Source organism: Capricornis sumatraensis, chromosome 1 (genome assembly GCF_032405125.1).
Source record: "Capricornis sumatraensis isolate serow.1 chromosome 1, serow.2, whole genome shotgun sequence".
NCBI lineage: Eukaryota > Metazoa > Chordata > Mammalia > Artiodactyla > Bovidae > Capricornis > Capricornis sumatraensis.
The window spans coordinates 37,843,583-37,860,237 of NC_091069.1; the positions used below are offsets into that span (position 1 = coordinate 37,843,583).

At 48.7% G+C, this 16,655-nt stretch overlaps 1 protein-coding gene across 1 annotated transcript in view; it reads right to left on the reverse strand.

Annotated features, from left to right (window-relative positions):
• Nucleotides 1–15,285, reverse strand: part of GALNT14 (polypeptide N-acetylgalactosaminyltransferase 14) — a 218,361-nt gene extending 203,076 nt beyond the window's left edge. The window contains exon 1 of the mRNA XM_068974553.1: nt 15,157–15,285. Within this exon, the coding sequence (XP_068830654.1) occupies nt 15,157–15,285 (129 nt within the window). The remainder of the gene's footprint in view (nt 1–15,156) is intronic.
• Between the last annotated feature and the right edge of the window lie 1,370 nt (nt 15,286–16,655).

Genomic DNA, 16,655 nt, shown 5'->3' on the forward strand with positions numbered 1-16,655 from the left:
TTTTGTGAGCAAGAGTGTTGTCATCTGATACAGGGCTTCTCAAAGGCTAATCGCCCAGATACCACCTGAGCATCTTGTTAAGATGCAGATTTTCAATCAGTAGCTGTGGAGTGGCCCGAGAAACTGCATTTCTACCAAACTACCACCAAAACACACTTTGAGAAGCAAAGGTCTAAGGCAGGGATTAGCAAACTTTTCCTAAAAAGACAGTAAAAATTTCAGCTTCGTGGCCCACCTAGTCTCCATCTCAGCTATCATCTCTGCCACCCACAGGCGGGTGAGAGCAGCCGCAGACAACACATAATTGAGGGTGATGGTTCCCATAAGACTATATTTATGGACACTGACATTTGAATTTCAGATAATGTTCATGTGTCACAAAATATTTTTCTTTCTAGTTTTTTTTTTTTCCAACCACTAAAAATATTTTTTAAAAAACATTCTTACCCCACAGACTAAGCAGAGGAGGAGGTGGGGTCTGAATTTGGCCCATGGGCCAACCCTGGTCTACAGTATCCAAAACAGTATAAAAGCCACAATAGGCATCCTTGACTAAATTAAAGTGGGTTGCTCAGTTAGCCTATTTTTCTATCCTGAGACTGGTTTTCCTTTTCCATTATCCTTCCACTAGTGCTGTGCTTTTCAAAAACCAGACACGTTGGGGACAAGTGGGTCCTGCCAAATGGACTTCTTCAAAACTCACTGACCTGACTTTAAAAGGCCGCCCTAAATCCTTCTACTTCTAATAAGAGGCCCTGTGGAATAACAGGTTCCTGTTTTAGTGAAAGAGCTTTAAGGAGGAGATTAAACTTCAACCACAGTTTTCTGAGCTAACAGCAGACTGACATGATCAGGGGAAGAAATTCAACCTTGCAGAACAACTGCTAGTAAATTCAAAAGCAATTGTCTCAAACTTCTATCTGGCGAACCCGTGGAAAGATTCTCTCCATTTCCCTCGGCCTTACATCCCATTTTAACTCAAAAGACAGAAAAGACTTCCAGCCATCTTGCAGCCCCTTTCACCATTAAACAGCCATCCCAGGGCCACAGTTCTATCTTTCCAGGAATAAAGCAACACTCCTTAAAGTCCAAGAAGGAGTCAGGGCTCAAGAGACAGAAATAGCCAGGCACCAGCTGGGGGCCACAGGGCCGCACTCTACTATTCTCTAAGAATTCATCCAGGGCAAGGCAGGCAGAACCAGGCTCAGTTATCTCCCACACCCTGCACAGCACTTCACACCCAGCAATGCCCATATAGGTTTGCTGGATGAACAGATGAGCTTGACCCCATGGCCTGGTGCAGGGGAACTGGCCCACTCTGTCTCCCCCTGTTTGACAAGCCTCTCTCCCCACGCTGAATGGGTGCTCAAAGGGAGATACTCCTTCACGGAGATCATTGTCTTTCTCACTTGCTGACTCCTTCACTGGCACCCCTGCATCAACCAGACCTGTCTTGGCTCCAACACTTACGAGCTCTGTAGACTTAGGCAAGTTCCCACTGGATGCTATAAAACCTCAAGTTCTTCATTGGTAAAATAAGAGTAATCAATACATCATCCAGAGAAAATATTCAAAAGAGAACATCTGAACAATCTCTATGGCTCAGACACTGTTTAATCAGAAAAGTGCCAGTCTTAAACATCAAGTATGACTGTACTGGGAAGTACCAGCTAAATCTCGCCTGCCTGTCTTGTGGTAGGCCTTGGAAAGAACAAACACTTAACACAGATAGAGCAACTTGCATTTCTCCTGATAGGCAGCTGTTCACCCTCTCCCCAAGCAAGCTTCTCCCTCCTAGCTTGTAATGGTGGTCACAAACAAGTTCCATCACTAGCACTTCCTGCAGGACCCCTGACAGTCACTTTCACCACTTATTGAGGGCGTGGCCAGAGCTGCCCTCTGACTCCTACCATAGCCAGCTGCTCCCTGCAGACATCCCAGGGCACTCCCGAGGGCTCCTCCCACATGGTCCTACCCACAGAACACACATCTGCCCTGGGCACAAGATAGCTAGCATCTCATTCTACTGGGAATGCATTGTCAACCTACTTGTAGGAAGATGGCTTACTTGCTGGGGAGGGTGGGAGTAGACACTCAAAGCACCCAAATGCCCATCCCATTTCCTCAGATCGGGAAGACAAGGACCAAACCTCAAAGTGCCAAAAAAAAGCAACTGGGTCATTTCTTTGGCAATTAACTCCAGCACATATTTGACAGGAAAAAACGTACAATCCACTGTGAAAAGAAAGTGTGAAAGTAAAGTCGCTCAGTCGTGTCTGACTCTTTGTGACCCCGTGGACTGTAGCCCACCAGGCTCTCTGTCCATGGAGTTCTTCAGGCAAGAATACTGGAGTGTGTAGCCATTCCTTTCTCCAGGGATCTTCTCAACCCAGGGATCAAGCTCAGGTCTCCCACATTGCAGGCAGATTCTTTACCATCTGAGCCACTAGGGAAGCCCGTACATCCCCTTACCCCTTATAAAGACGTTGTGCCCCTTGGGAAAGACCTGGATCCTGCTCTGGAATAACCCTGACTTCTCCCCTGAAAACACCTAACATGTCTCACATAGGGTCTGATATGTGACACTCAATTTGTCAGCATTCTCGACCCCTTTTGAGACTGGAAGGAAACAAGAAAACCACTTGGTCACAGCTGAACAGACAACGATGCTTATTATGACTGGGGAAAATGGGAAGTCTTGGCACAGAAAGAGAAGAAAGGAAATTGCACATTATAAAAAGGAATATATATTTAAAAGTAGGAAATATCATAAATGTGGCTTATTCATGGTTAATAGCAGGTATTTGTTTTTCGTGCTAATAATCTAATTAGTAGTCAATCCAGAGTATCCTTTACTATCAGCTGATCCATAATTACTGCTCCATGCTGAGTATTTTCCCGGCACATGATAGCTTTCAACTCCTCAGTACAAACAACCAAATAATTGGTGCTATTATGCTGAATACAGGACTATTCCTCTCTGAGGGGTGCTGTGGGGGAGGGGTTGTTTTCCGTTCACGACAGCCTTTGCATTTTCAGCATCTGTTGATTAAGTCCAAGCCATCCCCTCTTTAATCAGTCTGGAGGCATACCAAAAGCTCCTTCACACTCTCAAGAATGTGACAGCTTGAAGACATCCTTTTTTAAAGTTTAACCCTTGGACCAGAAACACCTCCAGTCCTCTATAGGTTGGACATGTTCACAGGGGATAGCAAACAAAGCTGAAAGCACAGTATATTTCTCTTTGAAAGTGTTGTAAAGTTTCTCCTTACCTGTTGTTTTAAAATGACTTGTCCTGGAAGAGATAGCTTCTGATATACACTATTTCATTCAATAGCTTCTGGTCTCAACAAGATGTGTGTAATTCTAGGAAGCAGAACAAAGGCCAGCTATAATGACAGGTTGCTAAGGGGAAAATATATTCAGCATCTCTTTCAGGAGACCAGATTTGGTGTGACTGTGAGGGGAGAGAAAGAAGCCGGGGTGAGCATGGTGAAGTGGGAAGAGGTGGTTCTGGAGCCAGACAGATCTGGGTTGGAATCCACTTCCTTCACTGGTAAGTGGCATGACCTTGGGAAAGTCACTTAACTTCCCTAAGCCTTGATGTTGCTCACCTGAAGAACAAAACTACCGACGCCTACTGTATAGGGCTGTCAGGAGGACAGATGTCTGACACAGGAAGCACCTGGCACGCACAGGAGCTCGGGTTCTTAGCACTCTGCTCTTTTGCTGGGTGGGGGGTGGGGGGGAAAGCTGGTTTTCTACAGGCCAGTAGCTTATGCCATATAATTCCATCACTGTAAGTAGGGCTTCCCTGGTGGTTCGATAGTAAAGAATCCACCTCCCAATGCGGGAGACACGGGTTCAATCCCTGGGTCAGGCAGATCCTGGCCACTCCCGTATTCTTGCCTGGGAAATCACATGGACAGAGAAGCCCAGCGGGCTGCTAGGTTGTCCATGGGGTCGCAAAGAGTTGGACAGGACTGAGCAACTAACCAACAACAAATATAACTAAGCCTCCACATCTTAACCATAAAAAGGTAGATTTCAGCCCAGATTCACTATGGAGCAGCTCCAACAGCCGAATTCCTACTGGCAGTCCCCATTGCCTGGGTCTCCTTTAGAATTCCCCTCCCTTATCCATCTTCCTATGATTCAGCAACTAAAAGGTTAACTCTTCCAGGTATGGTATTTCGGGTGACTGGTACCTGTACCACACTAGCTGTGAAACATCTCCCTGTATGTAAAAGGGAGTAGGAATTGGGAAATTGGGAAGATCTATCAAGACAGTTCTCTGTTCAGAAACAGAAGCCAGTGGCTACAAGAAGAATGAAAACTTCTGCACTCTGACCTCAAAGGAGGTGCTAATACCCAGAGTCAGAAGCCACCCACTCAGTTCATTCTTTTCTTTTCGAAGGCCTTATTGAGGTGGCATATGCAAACAGAAAAGAGCAAGCATTCAGTGAATTTCCACAAAGCGAACATACTCAAGTTACAAGCACCCAGATCAAGAAACTAACAGGGCACCAATTCCCCAAACGCGCCCTCCCCGCTCCCCCGCCCCACAGATTCCCTTCTGGTCACTGAGGCCAACCAAGGGTCACCATGAAGCTGACTTCAAACACCACAGATTAGTTTGGCCTGTTCTTGTGCTCTAAGTAGAATTCCACAGCCAATTCATCAGTCGGGAAGATCCCCTGGAGAAGGGAAAGGCTACCGTCTCCAGTATTCTGGCCTGGAGAATTCCATGGACTGTACAGTCCATGAGGCCGCAAAGAGTCGGACACAACTGAGCACTTTCACTTTCTTTCCACAGCCTGAAGGCCAAATCTGGCCTGCCACCTGTCTTAGGACACCCTGCAAACTAAGAATGGCTTTTACATTTGTAAATCTTTGACAATCACACCAAAAGAGATGTATTTCATGAGATGGGAAAACTACATGAAACTCAAATTTCAGGGCCCATAAATAAAGTTTTACTGGAACACAGCCACACTCATTTCATTTACATAATGTCTTTCACTCCACAATATCAGAGTCGAATAGTTACAACAGAAACCATACAATCTAAAAAAAAAAAAAAAAAAGATTGAGTACACCTCCAACATATGAACCTTCAAATTGCAAACTTTCAAAGATGCAAACGTGCATTCCATCAATGTCAGGCATGAGTGAAATGACAGCTTGCCCTCTGTCTCCTATTGCTGACGGTCCTTCAGCTCTACCTTCTCTCACTTCCTCTCCCTCCTTCAGCCAGTAAATCTTCTTGCCTGTTCATTCGATGCCAGCCTCTGTATGCCAGTTGCTGTATACTGTGCTTTTCAAAGTACTGTACTGTAAGATTCTCTGTCTCTTTGGTCGCTAAGTTGTGTCTGATTCCTGTGACCCCAGAGGACCCCTGCCAGGCTCCTCTGTCCATGGGATCCTCCAGGCAAGAATAGTGGAGTGGGTTGTCATTTCCTTCTCCAAATTAAAAATGTTTTATTTTTTTGTTTTTTATGTATTATTTATGTGAAAACTATTATAAGCCTATTATAGTACAATACTATATAGCTGATTATGTTAGTTGGGTACCTAGGCCAACTTTGTTGGACTTAGCAATCAAACTGGACTTAGGAATGTGCTCTCAGAATGGAACTTGTTTGTATATAGGGGACTTACTGTATCTGACCCTTTACAGAAAAAAGTGCTGACTTTAATTGGAATGCAAGGCGTTCGTTTTAGCAGAAAAGCTAAAACCTGAAGCAAAAGCCATAATCTCAGTGTTAAGAGAGGCAGAGAAAATTACAGAGAGTTTATCTGATCCAGAATTAAACAAATGATTAGAAAACCATCAGGACTTTTGAGCAAAGAGGGAAAATACCAGAGTTCTCTAGGTTTATGTTTCCTTTCATTCTTACTCCAAGCATATCCTTAAAAAATATTGTCCCCATTAATGTTGCCATGCGCTGCAGAAATGCACAAGAGTGGAAAAGTCATGTTTCTGCTCAGGATCCTGCAATACAGACTGTGACATTCAGGCCACATCACAAAAGCATTACCATGAGCTCTCTAGTAGCTCACCAGAATTGCAGACAAAAATACCAGGATGTCATAACTTTAAGCATATACATGGGCAGCAAATCCCTTACTCACACCCAATCCCCAAAGCAGCCACCAAATGGCTGAACCGTGGCCCTTCAAGGCTGAAGAGCAGGACGCAGGCAGGGCGCCCTCTATCTTTGAGCCGTGAGGCTCTCTCCGGTGATGCTGGGTACCTTCCAAAGTCACTTCCCTGGAGTCACTCCCCCATTTACATACCTCACATTTCAAATAGGATGTATGTCTTAGATTCTTTCAAATGACATTTTTCCTCTTAGAGGAGAATTGCTTCTGATTGTTTAAGAACCACATTCATCACGAAACGGATACAGATCAACAGTTTCCATCTTAATTGCAGGATCCCATTGACTTCTGAGTTGAGCAGCCTCCTGAATGACAGCAGAGCTTCATTTCCTGCTGTCAAACCTTGCCCATCTTGGGTGGGGGTTTGGGGTGGGGGGTGGTCACTAATAGAAAGACAGAGCCAGTACCGACAACAGGACTGAAGGGGCACGAAAGCCTCTCTCCACTTCTCCCAGGATCATGAGTCTGCCAGTCCAGCCCAGGATCTTCCCCAAATCACCTGCAGCATGTTTCTGTTGGGTCTGAGACTGAGTTAAACTTGGCCTGTCCTGGGAGAAAACACAAAGTCCTGGTAGCCCTTCAGAGACAGGTTGTAGAGTTCCCTTAACCTGACCCACCATTCCCCTTTACGTGCAGAAAGGCAATGCTGGTGTTTTATCAGAGGTAGAGATCATTTTTCAGCAAGAGCATGAGCTTTTTGTCCAGATGAAAATATACACAAAGCACATACACATATAAAAGAACTGCCACTTCCCCTGGAAAAGGAAGCTAGCCGGACATTGAGCATAGCCATGATAGAAACAGCACAGGCTTTACAGTCAGAAGAGTGAGTTCAAGGCCACGCAATGGTTGGGCGAGCTTGCCTGTCTCCTCCCTATTGTAACCTCAGTTTTCATCCTACTTCAGAGAACGAGGGTAACAATAACACCCACCACATGTGGTTGCAGGAAGAATCAAAAGAGGCATTTGTGAATAAAAATGCTCTGTAAACTCTGTAACATCACACGAAAAGGAGGAGGGAGGAAGGTCTCTCTTAGCCTCCAGTTTCTGATTCACCTTTAATCATTCAGGACTTTGAGCAGTCCCTCTGCAGGTGAAGACCACCAGCCCACCACAATCAGGACCTGTCAATTCAGCACTCAGCTGGCAGCTATCAACTGCCCGTCTATTAACAGCCAATTATCTGGGTGGCTTAATTAATCCATGGACCACGTGGTCTGATCTCCCAGAGATCCTAGAAAACAATGAGCCTGAAACACGAATGCCAGCTAATTTCTCAATGACCATCAAGGAGTTTGGCCTCCACTATGCCTACACATTGCAGCTGCAAGTGATGGGAGCATAAATATTGATCGGCTCAGTTTCTCTGTGGCTAGGGGTGGGGGGAAATTAATGATTAGAGTGCTCTCAGAGGAACAACAGGAGCTACATAAATCCCCAGCCTGGGCCATTAGAGGGAAAAACATCCTAATTTCCAAACCTTAGTGATGACTGAGGCAAGGGACTGATTGCCTCTTGGGAAAGAGCGTGTCAAGATGGGCCAGTCCTACCCAGCCTGGAGATGTTCCTCATGCTCTCCTGGCTGTGAATGCGATGCAGACTGGGTTCAAACAACGTGATCGTTAGAAAGAAGCAGCTGGGTGGTGGCTGTCTTTGGCTGGGCACTCAGATCCAGTGGCAGGAACAAGTGCCTGTGCTGCTTGGCCCTGTATTTCCTTGAAAGATCTCTGTAGCGCTCACAGTTAAGAAGACAAGTGATATGAGGAGAATTTAATTATTTTTTTAAGTGCCTAATCTTGTTTCTGGGAAATGGTAGGCAGAAGAGACTCTGTACTTGAAATCGGCATTGTCTGGAGGCAGTGGTCCACTGGCCCCTTAATTCCAGCCAAGAGGGCTTGTGCTGATATAGGGCATCTGAGCAGAATGGCTCAGCGTGGATAGAGCAGCCACATCCCTCCTTTGGAAAGAACTGCCTTTGCGTCCAGACCAGCAGCTAGGCAAGCCGCTCCTGACCTTGGTCGGAGCCTGCAAGAGGTACTAGGCTCCCAGGCCTCCAGACTTCTTTCTGGGACTCCTGACCAAGTGCCCTGTGCCTCTCTGCTCCAGGGCCCTCTTGCTTCCCAGAAAATGTGAGTAAGAGAAGGAGAAAGAATGTGATGAAGGGAGGAGAGAAGTGATGGAAAGGAAAGCAGGAGGAAAGAGGACTCCCTGGGAGGCACATATACCTTCCTCTCACTGTAGACGTATCTTCCTTCCTCTTGCCATCAGCTTCCTAGTGTCCATTAGGTCCTGTGATGGCGGCAGCTGCTACCGAATGGAAAGGCTGCTGCCCCAGAAGGTCATTTCAGGCCATTTATCCTCAAATACCAAAATGCCAGAGCCAGCAAATTTCAGGAGCTTCTGCAGAATTCCCCAGGGTGCCAGTGTACACGTGAGTGTGCATGCGCGTGCTTGTCACTGTCCCAAAGGGGTTCTTTCTTAATCAGCTCAACATCTCAGGACTCAGAAACTGATTTAGTGTTTGGTTAATCTAGCGTTTCTGGTAAAATAATTAAAAGATAAGTAATAGACTCAGGGTATCCGTGGTATAATTATTTAAAGCCATGAGGTTTCACTTCAGAGTTATTCACAAGTAACGCAAAATGACTCAGACTGCTGGCAAGGCAAGTGGGAGATGGATAGATAGGGCTGTAGCGTGCTGCTCCCATTTCACAGATGATGAGACTGAGCCCAGAAAAGACTATCTGAGTGATGCCTGGCACCACCAACGGCAGAAAGAGACACCTGGGCTGCCAGGTGTATTAGAAAAACCAGAAGGCAAACCCACACTTGACTATGACATGATGGGAGCTGCCACGAGAGGGCTGGGGTCTCCATTTTCCAACCCTGGTGCACAGTTTGAGTCTCTGAGGTCCAGACAAGGAGGAAGGCCAACTACCCAGTTCCGGGTCCCTGCGGGCAAGTGGGAAGAGGCAGCAGCCAGCTGTAGAGACTCATTTCCCCAAACAGATGGCGGGTCTATAACACTGATCTCAAGTGGAATGTGTAAAAGTCATAGCAGGGTTCACAGACGCCCCCAGAGAGGGGAGCTGTGGGTTTGTCCCTACTTTCTAATTCAGATTCCTTTTCCGAAAAATACATCAGGGACTTCGAAATGCTCTGGAAGAATGACATAACTGTAAATGTTAGAAAGTAAACAGAGGCACAGAAAAACATTTCTTCAATTTCAAAATTTGTTCCTGGGTGCCTGATAATGCATAAAACTATTTTGGAAATTTGGGATGGTAGAGGTGTGGGAAAGGGTGCAGGCAGAGGAAGCAGATGAGATGGCATGTGAACCTGGCCCCGTAAAGATCCTGGGCCTTAGGCACCAGCCAAGGGCAACCTCATTCTGTCCCTGTTGAGCTAATAAATGACCTCTTATGAGTGGAGATTAGCACTTTTAAATGATACAAACAGATGAGCAACCTTGGAAAAGGGTAGTCTCTAGACAGGCTGAGGAAGCTTGTGACAGGGACATTAATTTCTCCTTCCTTTCTGGTTTTGTCCCTGTGTCTTCTCTGATTGCAGCAAGTATCATTCTGGGCCTCTGGGAAATCTTGAGACAGGGATTCCTGGTCTTTGTTTCCAAAAGCACCAGGCAACTTAGGAGAACAAGGGTTTAGGGACAGAGAGGGAGAGAGAGGTCCCCAGACTGACCCAAAGAGATTCCCTTAAAATAGATCTGTAGGTCCCTGGGATGCGGCCTGGGGGGAGAATACCAGCTGGGACAAGGATACAACCCCAGGCAGGCCAAAAATGACCCAGGGAAGAGAAATTCCCACCAGCGTGATGGGGCTGATCAAGGCAAGAGAGGAGTACAAGGGGAGCTCAGGGTTTGGTTTCTTTTTTGGGAGGTGGGGGGTAGGGGTGGTGGTTTGTTTTGTTTTGCTTTAAGCTTGTTAATTTCTAGAAAGCAAGGCATGCTATTTCTTGAATACCTGGAGTTCTAACCTACTAGTCTCATATTTCCCAACTTCTCACAGTAGCCACATCTGGGCCTCGAAGGCAGCATCATCCCCACCACCTTCTCCAGGAATTGCCTTAGATGGGAAATCAGCACAGTGCCCAGCGTGGGCACCAGCACACGCAGGCACAAATGTTCACGAAGGATGAAGGTTCATCTGAAAACGGGCTGTTTCTGGTTGTGCCAGAGCTGAAATTCCCTGAACAGAATCCAAAATATGCCCACGGAGCTTCAGCGGATTATTTGGGCCCCTCTCTCTAAAACTGATGAATTTTTGTGTGTGTGTGGAAGAAATTATCTAATAAATGAGGAATACAATAACAGTGCCATATACATAAGGCGTGTGCAGTATGCAAATATTACAGAAAACAAGCTCCTTTCTGACAGTGTTTGCCATATTTCTAGCACAGCACAAATACATTTACATGGCCTGAGGCACTTTACTCAAAGCCTTTACATTTCCAATACCTTCCTCCAAAAGTACCCTCAGGTCTCAAATTCTTCTTTTACTAAGCCCTAAGCCCCTGGCCTCGGAAAAGGCAATGGCACCCCACTCCACTGTTCTTGCCTGGAGAATCCAAAGGACAGGGGAGCCTGGTGGGCTGCCGTCTATGGGGTTGCACAGAGTCAGACACAACTGAAGTGACTTAGCAGCAGTAGCAGCAGCAGCAAGCCCCTGGCCTAAATTTAGTTTCTTGAAAATAAGAGAAAATTTTGCTGTTTAAAAAAAAAAAAAATTCTGTCAGTTATTGTATAATTCTCCAAATGGCAAACAAATGATAGAGGAGAGAAGAAATGGAAACATTTTTCTTTTTTTTTTTAGTGGTACAGTACTTATTGCTAAAATCCTGTTTAAATGAAAGCATCAAGCTTGTTACATGATTTTCAATTAGGAATTAGAGCTTTGCTGAATTTGGGGGTGGGAATCCCCATAAAAATCAAATAAAAACATTGAAAAGTCAAACTTAAAGAAATCTTTATTTGAGCTATTAATAAAACAGCCCTTCTTGAAACTAAGAAAAAAATCCAATTAATTTTCTTAAACCAAGGGTGCAGTCTGGCTTCTCCGTATCACTTGGATTGTGACGGGGCATAGGTTTTATTTTATTATCAGGCCCACTTTGGAGATCCCACTGCCAGGTGAGTGAGGATATGTCCTAACACTGAGGAAGAGAGTCAGGGCCTAGTCCCCAGCAAAGGCAACTGGCTGCATGGAATGGACAAGCTGGGAAGTCCCCAGCCAAGGAGCCCTGGCTGCAGCCCTCTCCTGTCCAATCCCTCCACCATTTCAACTTCTCTAAATATTTCAGAGGGAAGGGAGCCCACTGCTCTTGCTTTGGAAAATAAACTGACCCCTCTACCACACTGGGAAGAGCCCTAGGCAGAGTCCCCATGGCTTCAGACACATCCAAGGCAAGAGCTCTCTCTCCCCAGGACTGGGCAGAAGCATTGCCTAGAGAAACCTGGGATACTGAACTCACCCAACAACCAAATTTTTTGCCCTACAATAGACAACTGTCCTTGGATAATTCTTACTGTTGAGGGAACAATCTCTGCCCTGGCAAATGATTCCTAGACCAAGAGTGCTGCAACCACCCAATGACGCTGCAGCCTGCCAGCAGGGTTCACTCTGTCCAGCCAGAAGCGCTTCATCGGCCCCAGATGGCTTCCTCCATGGGCAGGGCAGGATTCCCTCTGAGATGGTTTCCCCACAGATTGCACCAACCTCCCTGGAGCTCCACAAAGACCAGCACCTAGAGATGAGTCATGAAGTGCTTGGAAAGTAGGTGGGCACCGTGCAGCTATAAACATCCCTGACCTCACCCCATCATCCCCTAGCAAAGACCCAGGCATCCAAGTGGCTTGTGGCAAGGAAGGAGCACAGGGTGCGGGTGGTTGCCAGGATGATCCAATTCCATTCTTGTGCTGATGATGCCACTTAATTATAGCCCTGCTATCTTGGGCCAATTGTTTAACCTCATTACTCAATCTCATGTGCATTAAAGTATGATCTGCCTTATTGTTTGTGGTCATTGTGAAGCTTAAATGAGCTAATACATGTGAAACGGACTTTGCGAATTTGTAAAATCCAGTGCAAATGCTAGCTATTGTTATTTCACATGAATGCACATGCTCACACAAGCTTGGACAACCAGGAACTCAAGAAGAATGAAATTATTTGGCCATATTTACACGGGGCCCACTGAACCACAAAAAAAAAACCCATAGACTTGCTATTCTTCATCTAACTTCCAAAACCATCCATCAGTAGGCTACTTCAGATTCACGTGGGGCCCTTGTAAAAATATATATATATATACTGATTCTAGGACCTTCTACCAAAACCCACAGAATCATAATCTCTGCAGTATATATAAAAACGTGTATATTAAACGAACTCTCTTAGGTGGTTCTGACATGGAGTCAGGTTTGGAATCCTACTGCACTCCTTGGGACCCAACATGCAAATTTCCTGATAGACCAGTGATGGAAACAACTGTTGTGGCCCTGAGAAGGACCTCTCTCTGTCTCTCCATCCCTCCCCTCAGATACATACGCACCAAGATACAGAGGGGTGCTCATCCACTAGACACAAAATACACCCACGAATATACACTACATATATAAGTAGACACACAAAGTCATAATACAGGTGAAAGAGAGAAAGAAGAAATAGACTAACAAGAAAGGGTGACCAACAATAAGAAGTATCAAGATTGTTAAAGTCTAAAGAATTCATGGTTATAAAGGAGACAGAAAATGGCGGGGGGTGGGGGAGAAGATGTTAAGACAAAGAGCAAGTGGTCAAAACTAGGAGACCCCTGTTCCATGACTGCACAGCACTATATCTGACATTAGACCACTGCCCCCACCCCAACCCACTACTCATTTGTTTGCAATTCTCAATTCCTCAGCCAGGAAGTTGTGAGAGCCACCCGCAGACGGCAGAGGCAGAGTGTGCTCCTCATAGCAATGCCCAAACCCAGCACAGAGCCTGGCCTGTGGCTGCACTGGATAAATGTGTGCTCAATGCACGGCGGGATGAGAAGAAGCAGGTAAGGAAAAGCAACAAAGCCCACAAAGGAAGAAACAGATCTCTGGTCTCAGCTCCCTGGAGTAAACTAGAATAAGCAAGCTTAAGGTAATGAAGTTCAACGCAAAACAGAGTTCATGTCCCCCAGGCATCATTAACTGCATCACAAGGAGCAGAACCACCCAGGGAAAAAGAGGAAAAGCTCCCTCTTTTTGGGAGGGCGGGTCTGAAGTGAGTGAGAAAATCGATCCAGTGTGATGAAGGCTATTGGAAGGCATCCATCTGACCTTGTCACTCCCCTGCTTAGTGCAGCCTCAAGGCCCCTTGGAACCCTCAACATGCTACCCAAAAGGACTCTTACACATTACCCCCAACTTCATCCCCGCCATCAGCCACATGCTTTGGCGATCAAATTGTGCCAAACTCACCCAGCATGCTGTGTCATTCCTCTCGGCCTGTTTGGTGCAATTAACCTCTACCAGGAATGCCCTCCCTACCTAGTGCCAAACCTACTGTTCTTCCCTCTCTACTCAGTTCCCTGTGCCCTCCTCCTCCTCCTCCATTAAGTCCCCAGGCCCCCATGACACCTAGTGTACACTGTATGGTCCTGGTCCATTCCTGAGCAAATCCCCTGCCCACAGAGAATAGGTTCTGCATCTCTGTACCCACAGCAGCTAGCACACTGCCTGGCACACAGCAGATCATCAATAAATGCTTGGGGAATTCAATCGAGCATTGGCAAGATTTCAGAATGTAAGTGCCCAAAGACAGTTAAAAGGCAATCTCAGAGGCAACTTGATATAGTGGAAAGATCCTGAATATCGGAGGTCTGAGTTCAAATCAGTAGCTCCTAAGGCAAGACTGAATCAGTTTCCTAATCTATGGAATAAGGAGAATCCCACCCAACTCCTACAACTATTTATGAAGCACCCACATGTACCTGGCACCTAGTCGGTCCTCTGCACTGTACTTACTCCCCTTTCTCCCCATTATTTTCAGTCTCCTGCTTGGGACCATAAGCTTCTCCAAGGGCTCTTTCACAGTTACTGGACGACCTCTCTGGACCCTGTTCATAAATGTTGCCTGACTGGTCAGGAAACCCCCCTGAGGCTCCCTTCTGTTGTCCCACGGCCAGGTCTGTGGAAGAAGAGACCGAGGAATGGAGGCTCTGAGTAAAGGTAAGACTGAGCCTGCAGGGAGAGCCCAGTGGCTCCGCTCAGATGAACCGCCTGGGCAGGAGTTGGAAAAGCCACTTAGACTCTCATTTTCCCAACTCCCCACAAATACCAAGGCGTCTGTTTTTACAGGCTCTTTAGTGATGTTCAGGGCACATTCATTTCAACTTCCAATGCAGCTGAAAAGATCGAGGACAATTATAAAGGAAGGGTTGCGACAGACTGGGTGGGCCCGGGCGGCAGCCGCCTGGGACGCTGCAGGGCGCTCGCCCGCGCCGCACACGCGCGCGCGGAGCACCCCCGGGCCTCCGGCCTCCCCTGCTCCGGCCTGGCAGCTGCGGGAAGGAAGGAGGTCAGCGCGGCCGCCAGACTTCTCTCGGGCGCCAAGCGCCGGCCGGCCCTGCCACCCGACCCCCACCACCTACTATCTCGCAGCGTCCACGGACCACCAACCCCCGGGCGGCTCAACCGCTGCGCCCCCGCCGCCCCGGGACCCAGGCCAGCTGTACCCAAGTTAAGAGCCCCGCTCCGCAAGCCAGCGCGCGCCCGCCACCCACACCCACTCCCACTTCCACACAGCGCGGGGCCGGGGATGCCCCCTGGGCTTTTGTAAAATCCAGAAATATCACACTGTAGCCGCATCCGGCGCCGGGTTACCTGCTCGCAGCACCCAGACCCCCGCCCTGGCTTCCCGGGAGCCCGCAAACCCCGCGCACGAGCTGCGCGCCCTCCTACCAGCCACTGCCCCGCGCTTGGCGCGCAGCCAAACCCCGTACCTTGGGGGTCTGCACTTCGGGTCCGGTCGGAACCTCCAACTTCTTTTTGGTTACCCAGAAGAACAGCAACACGGTGATCCAGAGCACCCCGAAGATCGGCAGCACCAGGCGGCGACTCAGGCGCCGCATGGTCCCGCTTGCCTTCCTCTTGGCGTCACTGCGCCCCGGGGGCACCCCCTGGCGGTCAGGGTCGGCGGGGCAGGTATCCTGGAGAGTACCCTGCTCCCGCGAGCGCTAGCCCCGGGATCCGGAGCGGAGGAGGTCCGGCGGGAGCCTGCCAGGCGCCGCGCCCGCTCGGGAGAGGAGCGAGCAGAAGCGGGGACCACGCGGTGCCCCGAGGCGCGGCAGGCGAGGGCCGAGGGGCCGCCAAGCTGGACAACCGCTCCAGCCGGAGAAGCGCGGTGGCCGCCGAGATGCTCCCCGCGCCGCCGCCGCCGCCGCCGCGAGGGAAACTGACTCGAGCTGCGGGGAGGGAGGAATCCGAGGCTGTGCCCGGCACCCCGCGAGGAGCTCCGGCGGGGAGTGGAGGGAGGGAGAGATGGGGAAGGGAGGACCGACAGACAGACCGACTCCGAAGGGGAATCCGGGCGGGAGTGAGCTGGGCTCTGAGAGCGGGCGCTACCGCCGCCCGCCCACCGAGACACCGCCGCGTGCTGTTCTGGGGCCGCCCGCGCCGAGCCCCGCGCGCAGCTCGAGGGCCATCCTGGGATGGGGCGGGGCGGGGCTGGAACGGTGCGTCCGCGAGACCCGCCGCCCCCAGCTGCACGCCGGGACCCAAAGGCCAGCCTGTGCCGGGAGGAGCGGTGCTTGGGAGGACTTTCCCGCTCGCCGCGGGGGTCTGCCCGTGGCGCTCGTAGCCTGGTCCCGCTCTCTGTGCACCCGCCCTAGGGGAGCTGGCGCTGGGACCTTAGGACGCTGGCAGGCCTGCTGCCTCACCCGGGGGTCACTCTCCTGGCTGTTCAGGGCCAAGGCCGAGTTCAGCCAACTCCCCAGGGTGTTTCTCTGCCTGCCTTCAGGTGCCTGGCAACTTTTTCTGCTTAATGGGAACACTGAGTTGTTCTAAATTTAACTTTAAAGAAATCCTTTTAAAAATTAAGGTGCAATTACCTCCCTTAAGAGTTTTCTCTCCCTAAGGATCAGGGCTCTGTGTTTGCAGAAAGGGAGTGGGGGTGGGGTCCAAAGTTGGGTCAACCATGTGGTTGACACTGAAAAGTCAACACTGCAAAGTGACTTGGGGGGAGGCGGGTAGTGGGTGCAGAGGGCTATCTTTCAAAAGCCCTTTTCCCCAAATGCCTTTTGGAAGTGCATCCTTCTTCCTCTTGAAGATTGAAACTACTTGGGTCCAGAGGCAGAGCACAGTCTGAACTGGATTCCTACATGGGCCTCAGCTAGGCTGGAATGATGCTGATAACACTGGATGAGGGGTTCCTGGCCCCAGTCAGCCGCAATAGCTGTGTGAATCATGGAGACCTCAGGAGGCTTAGATTCCTCATCTGTAA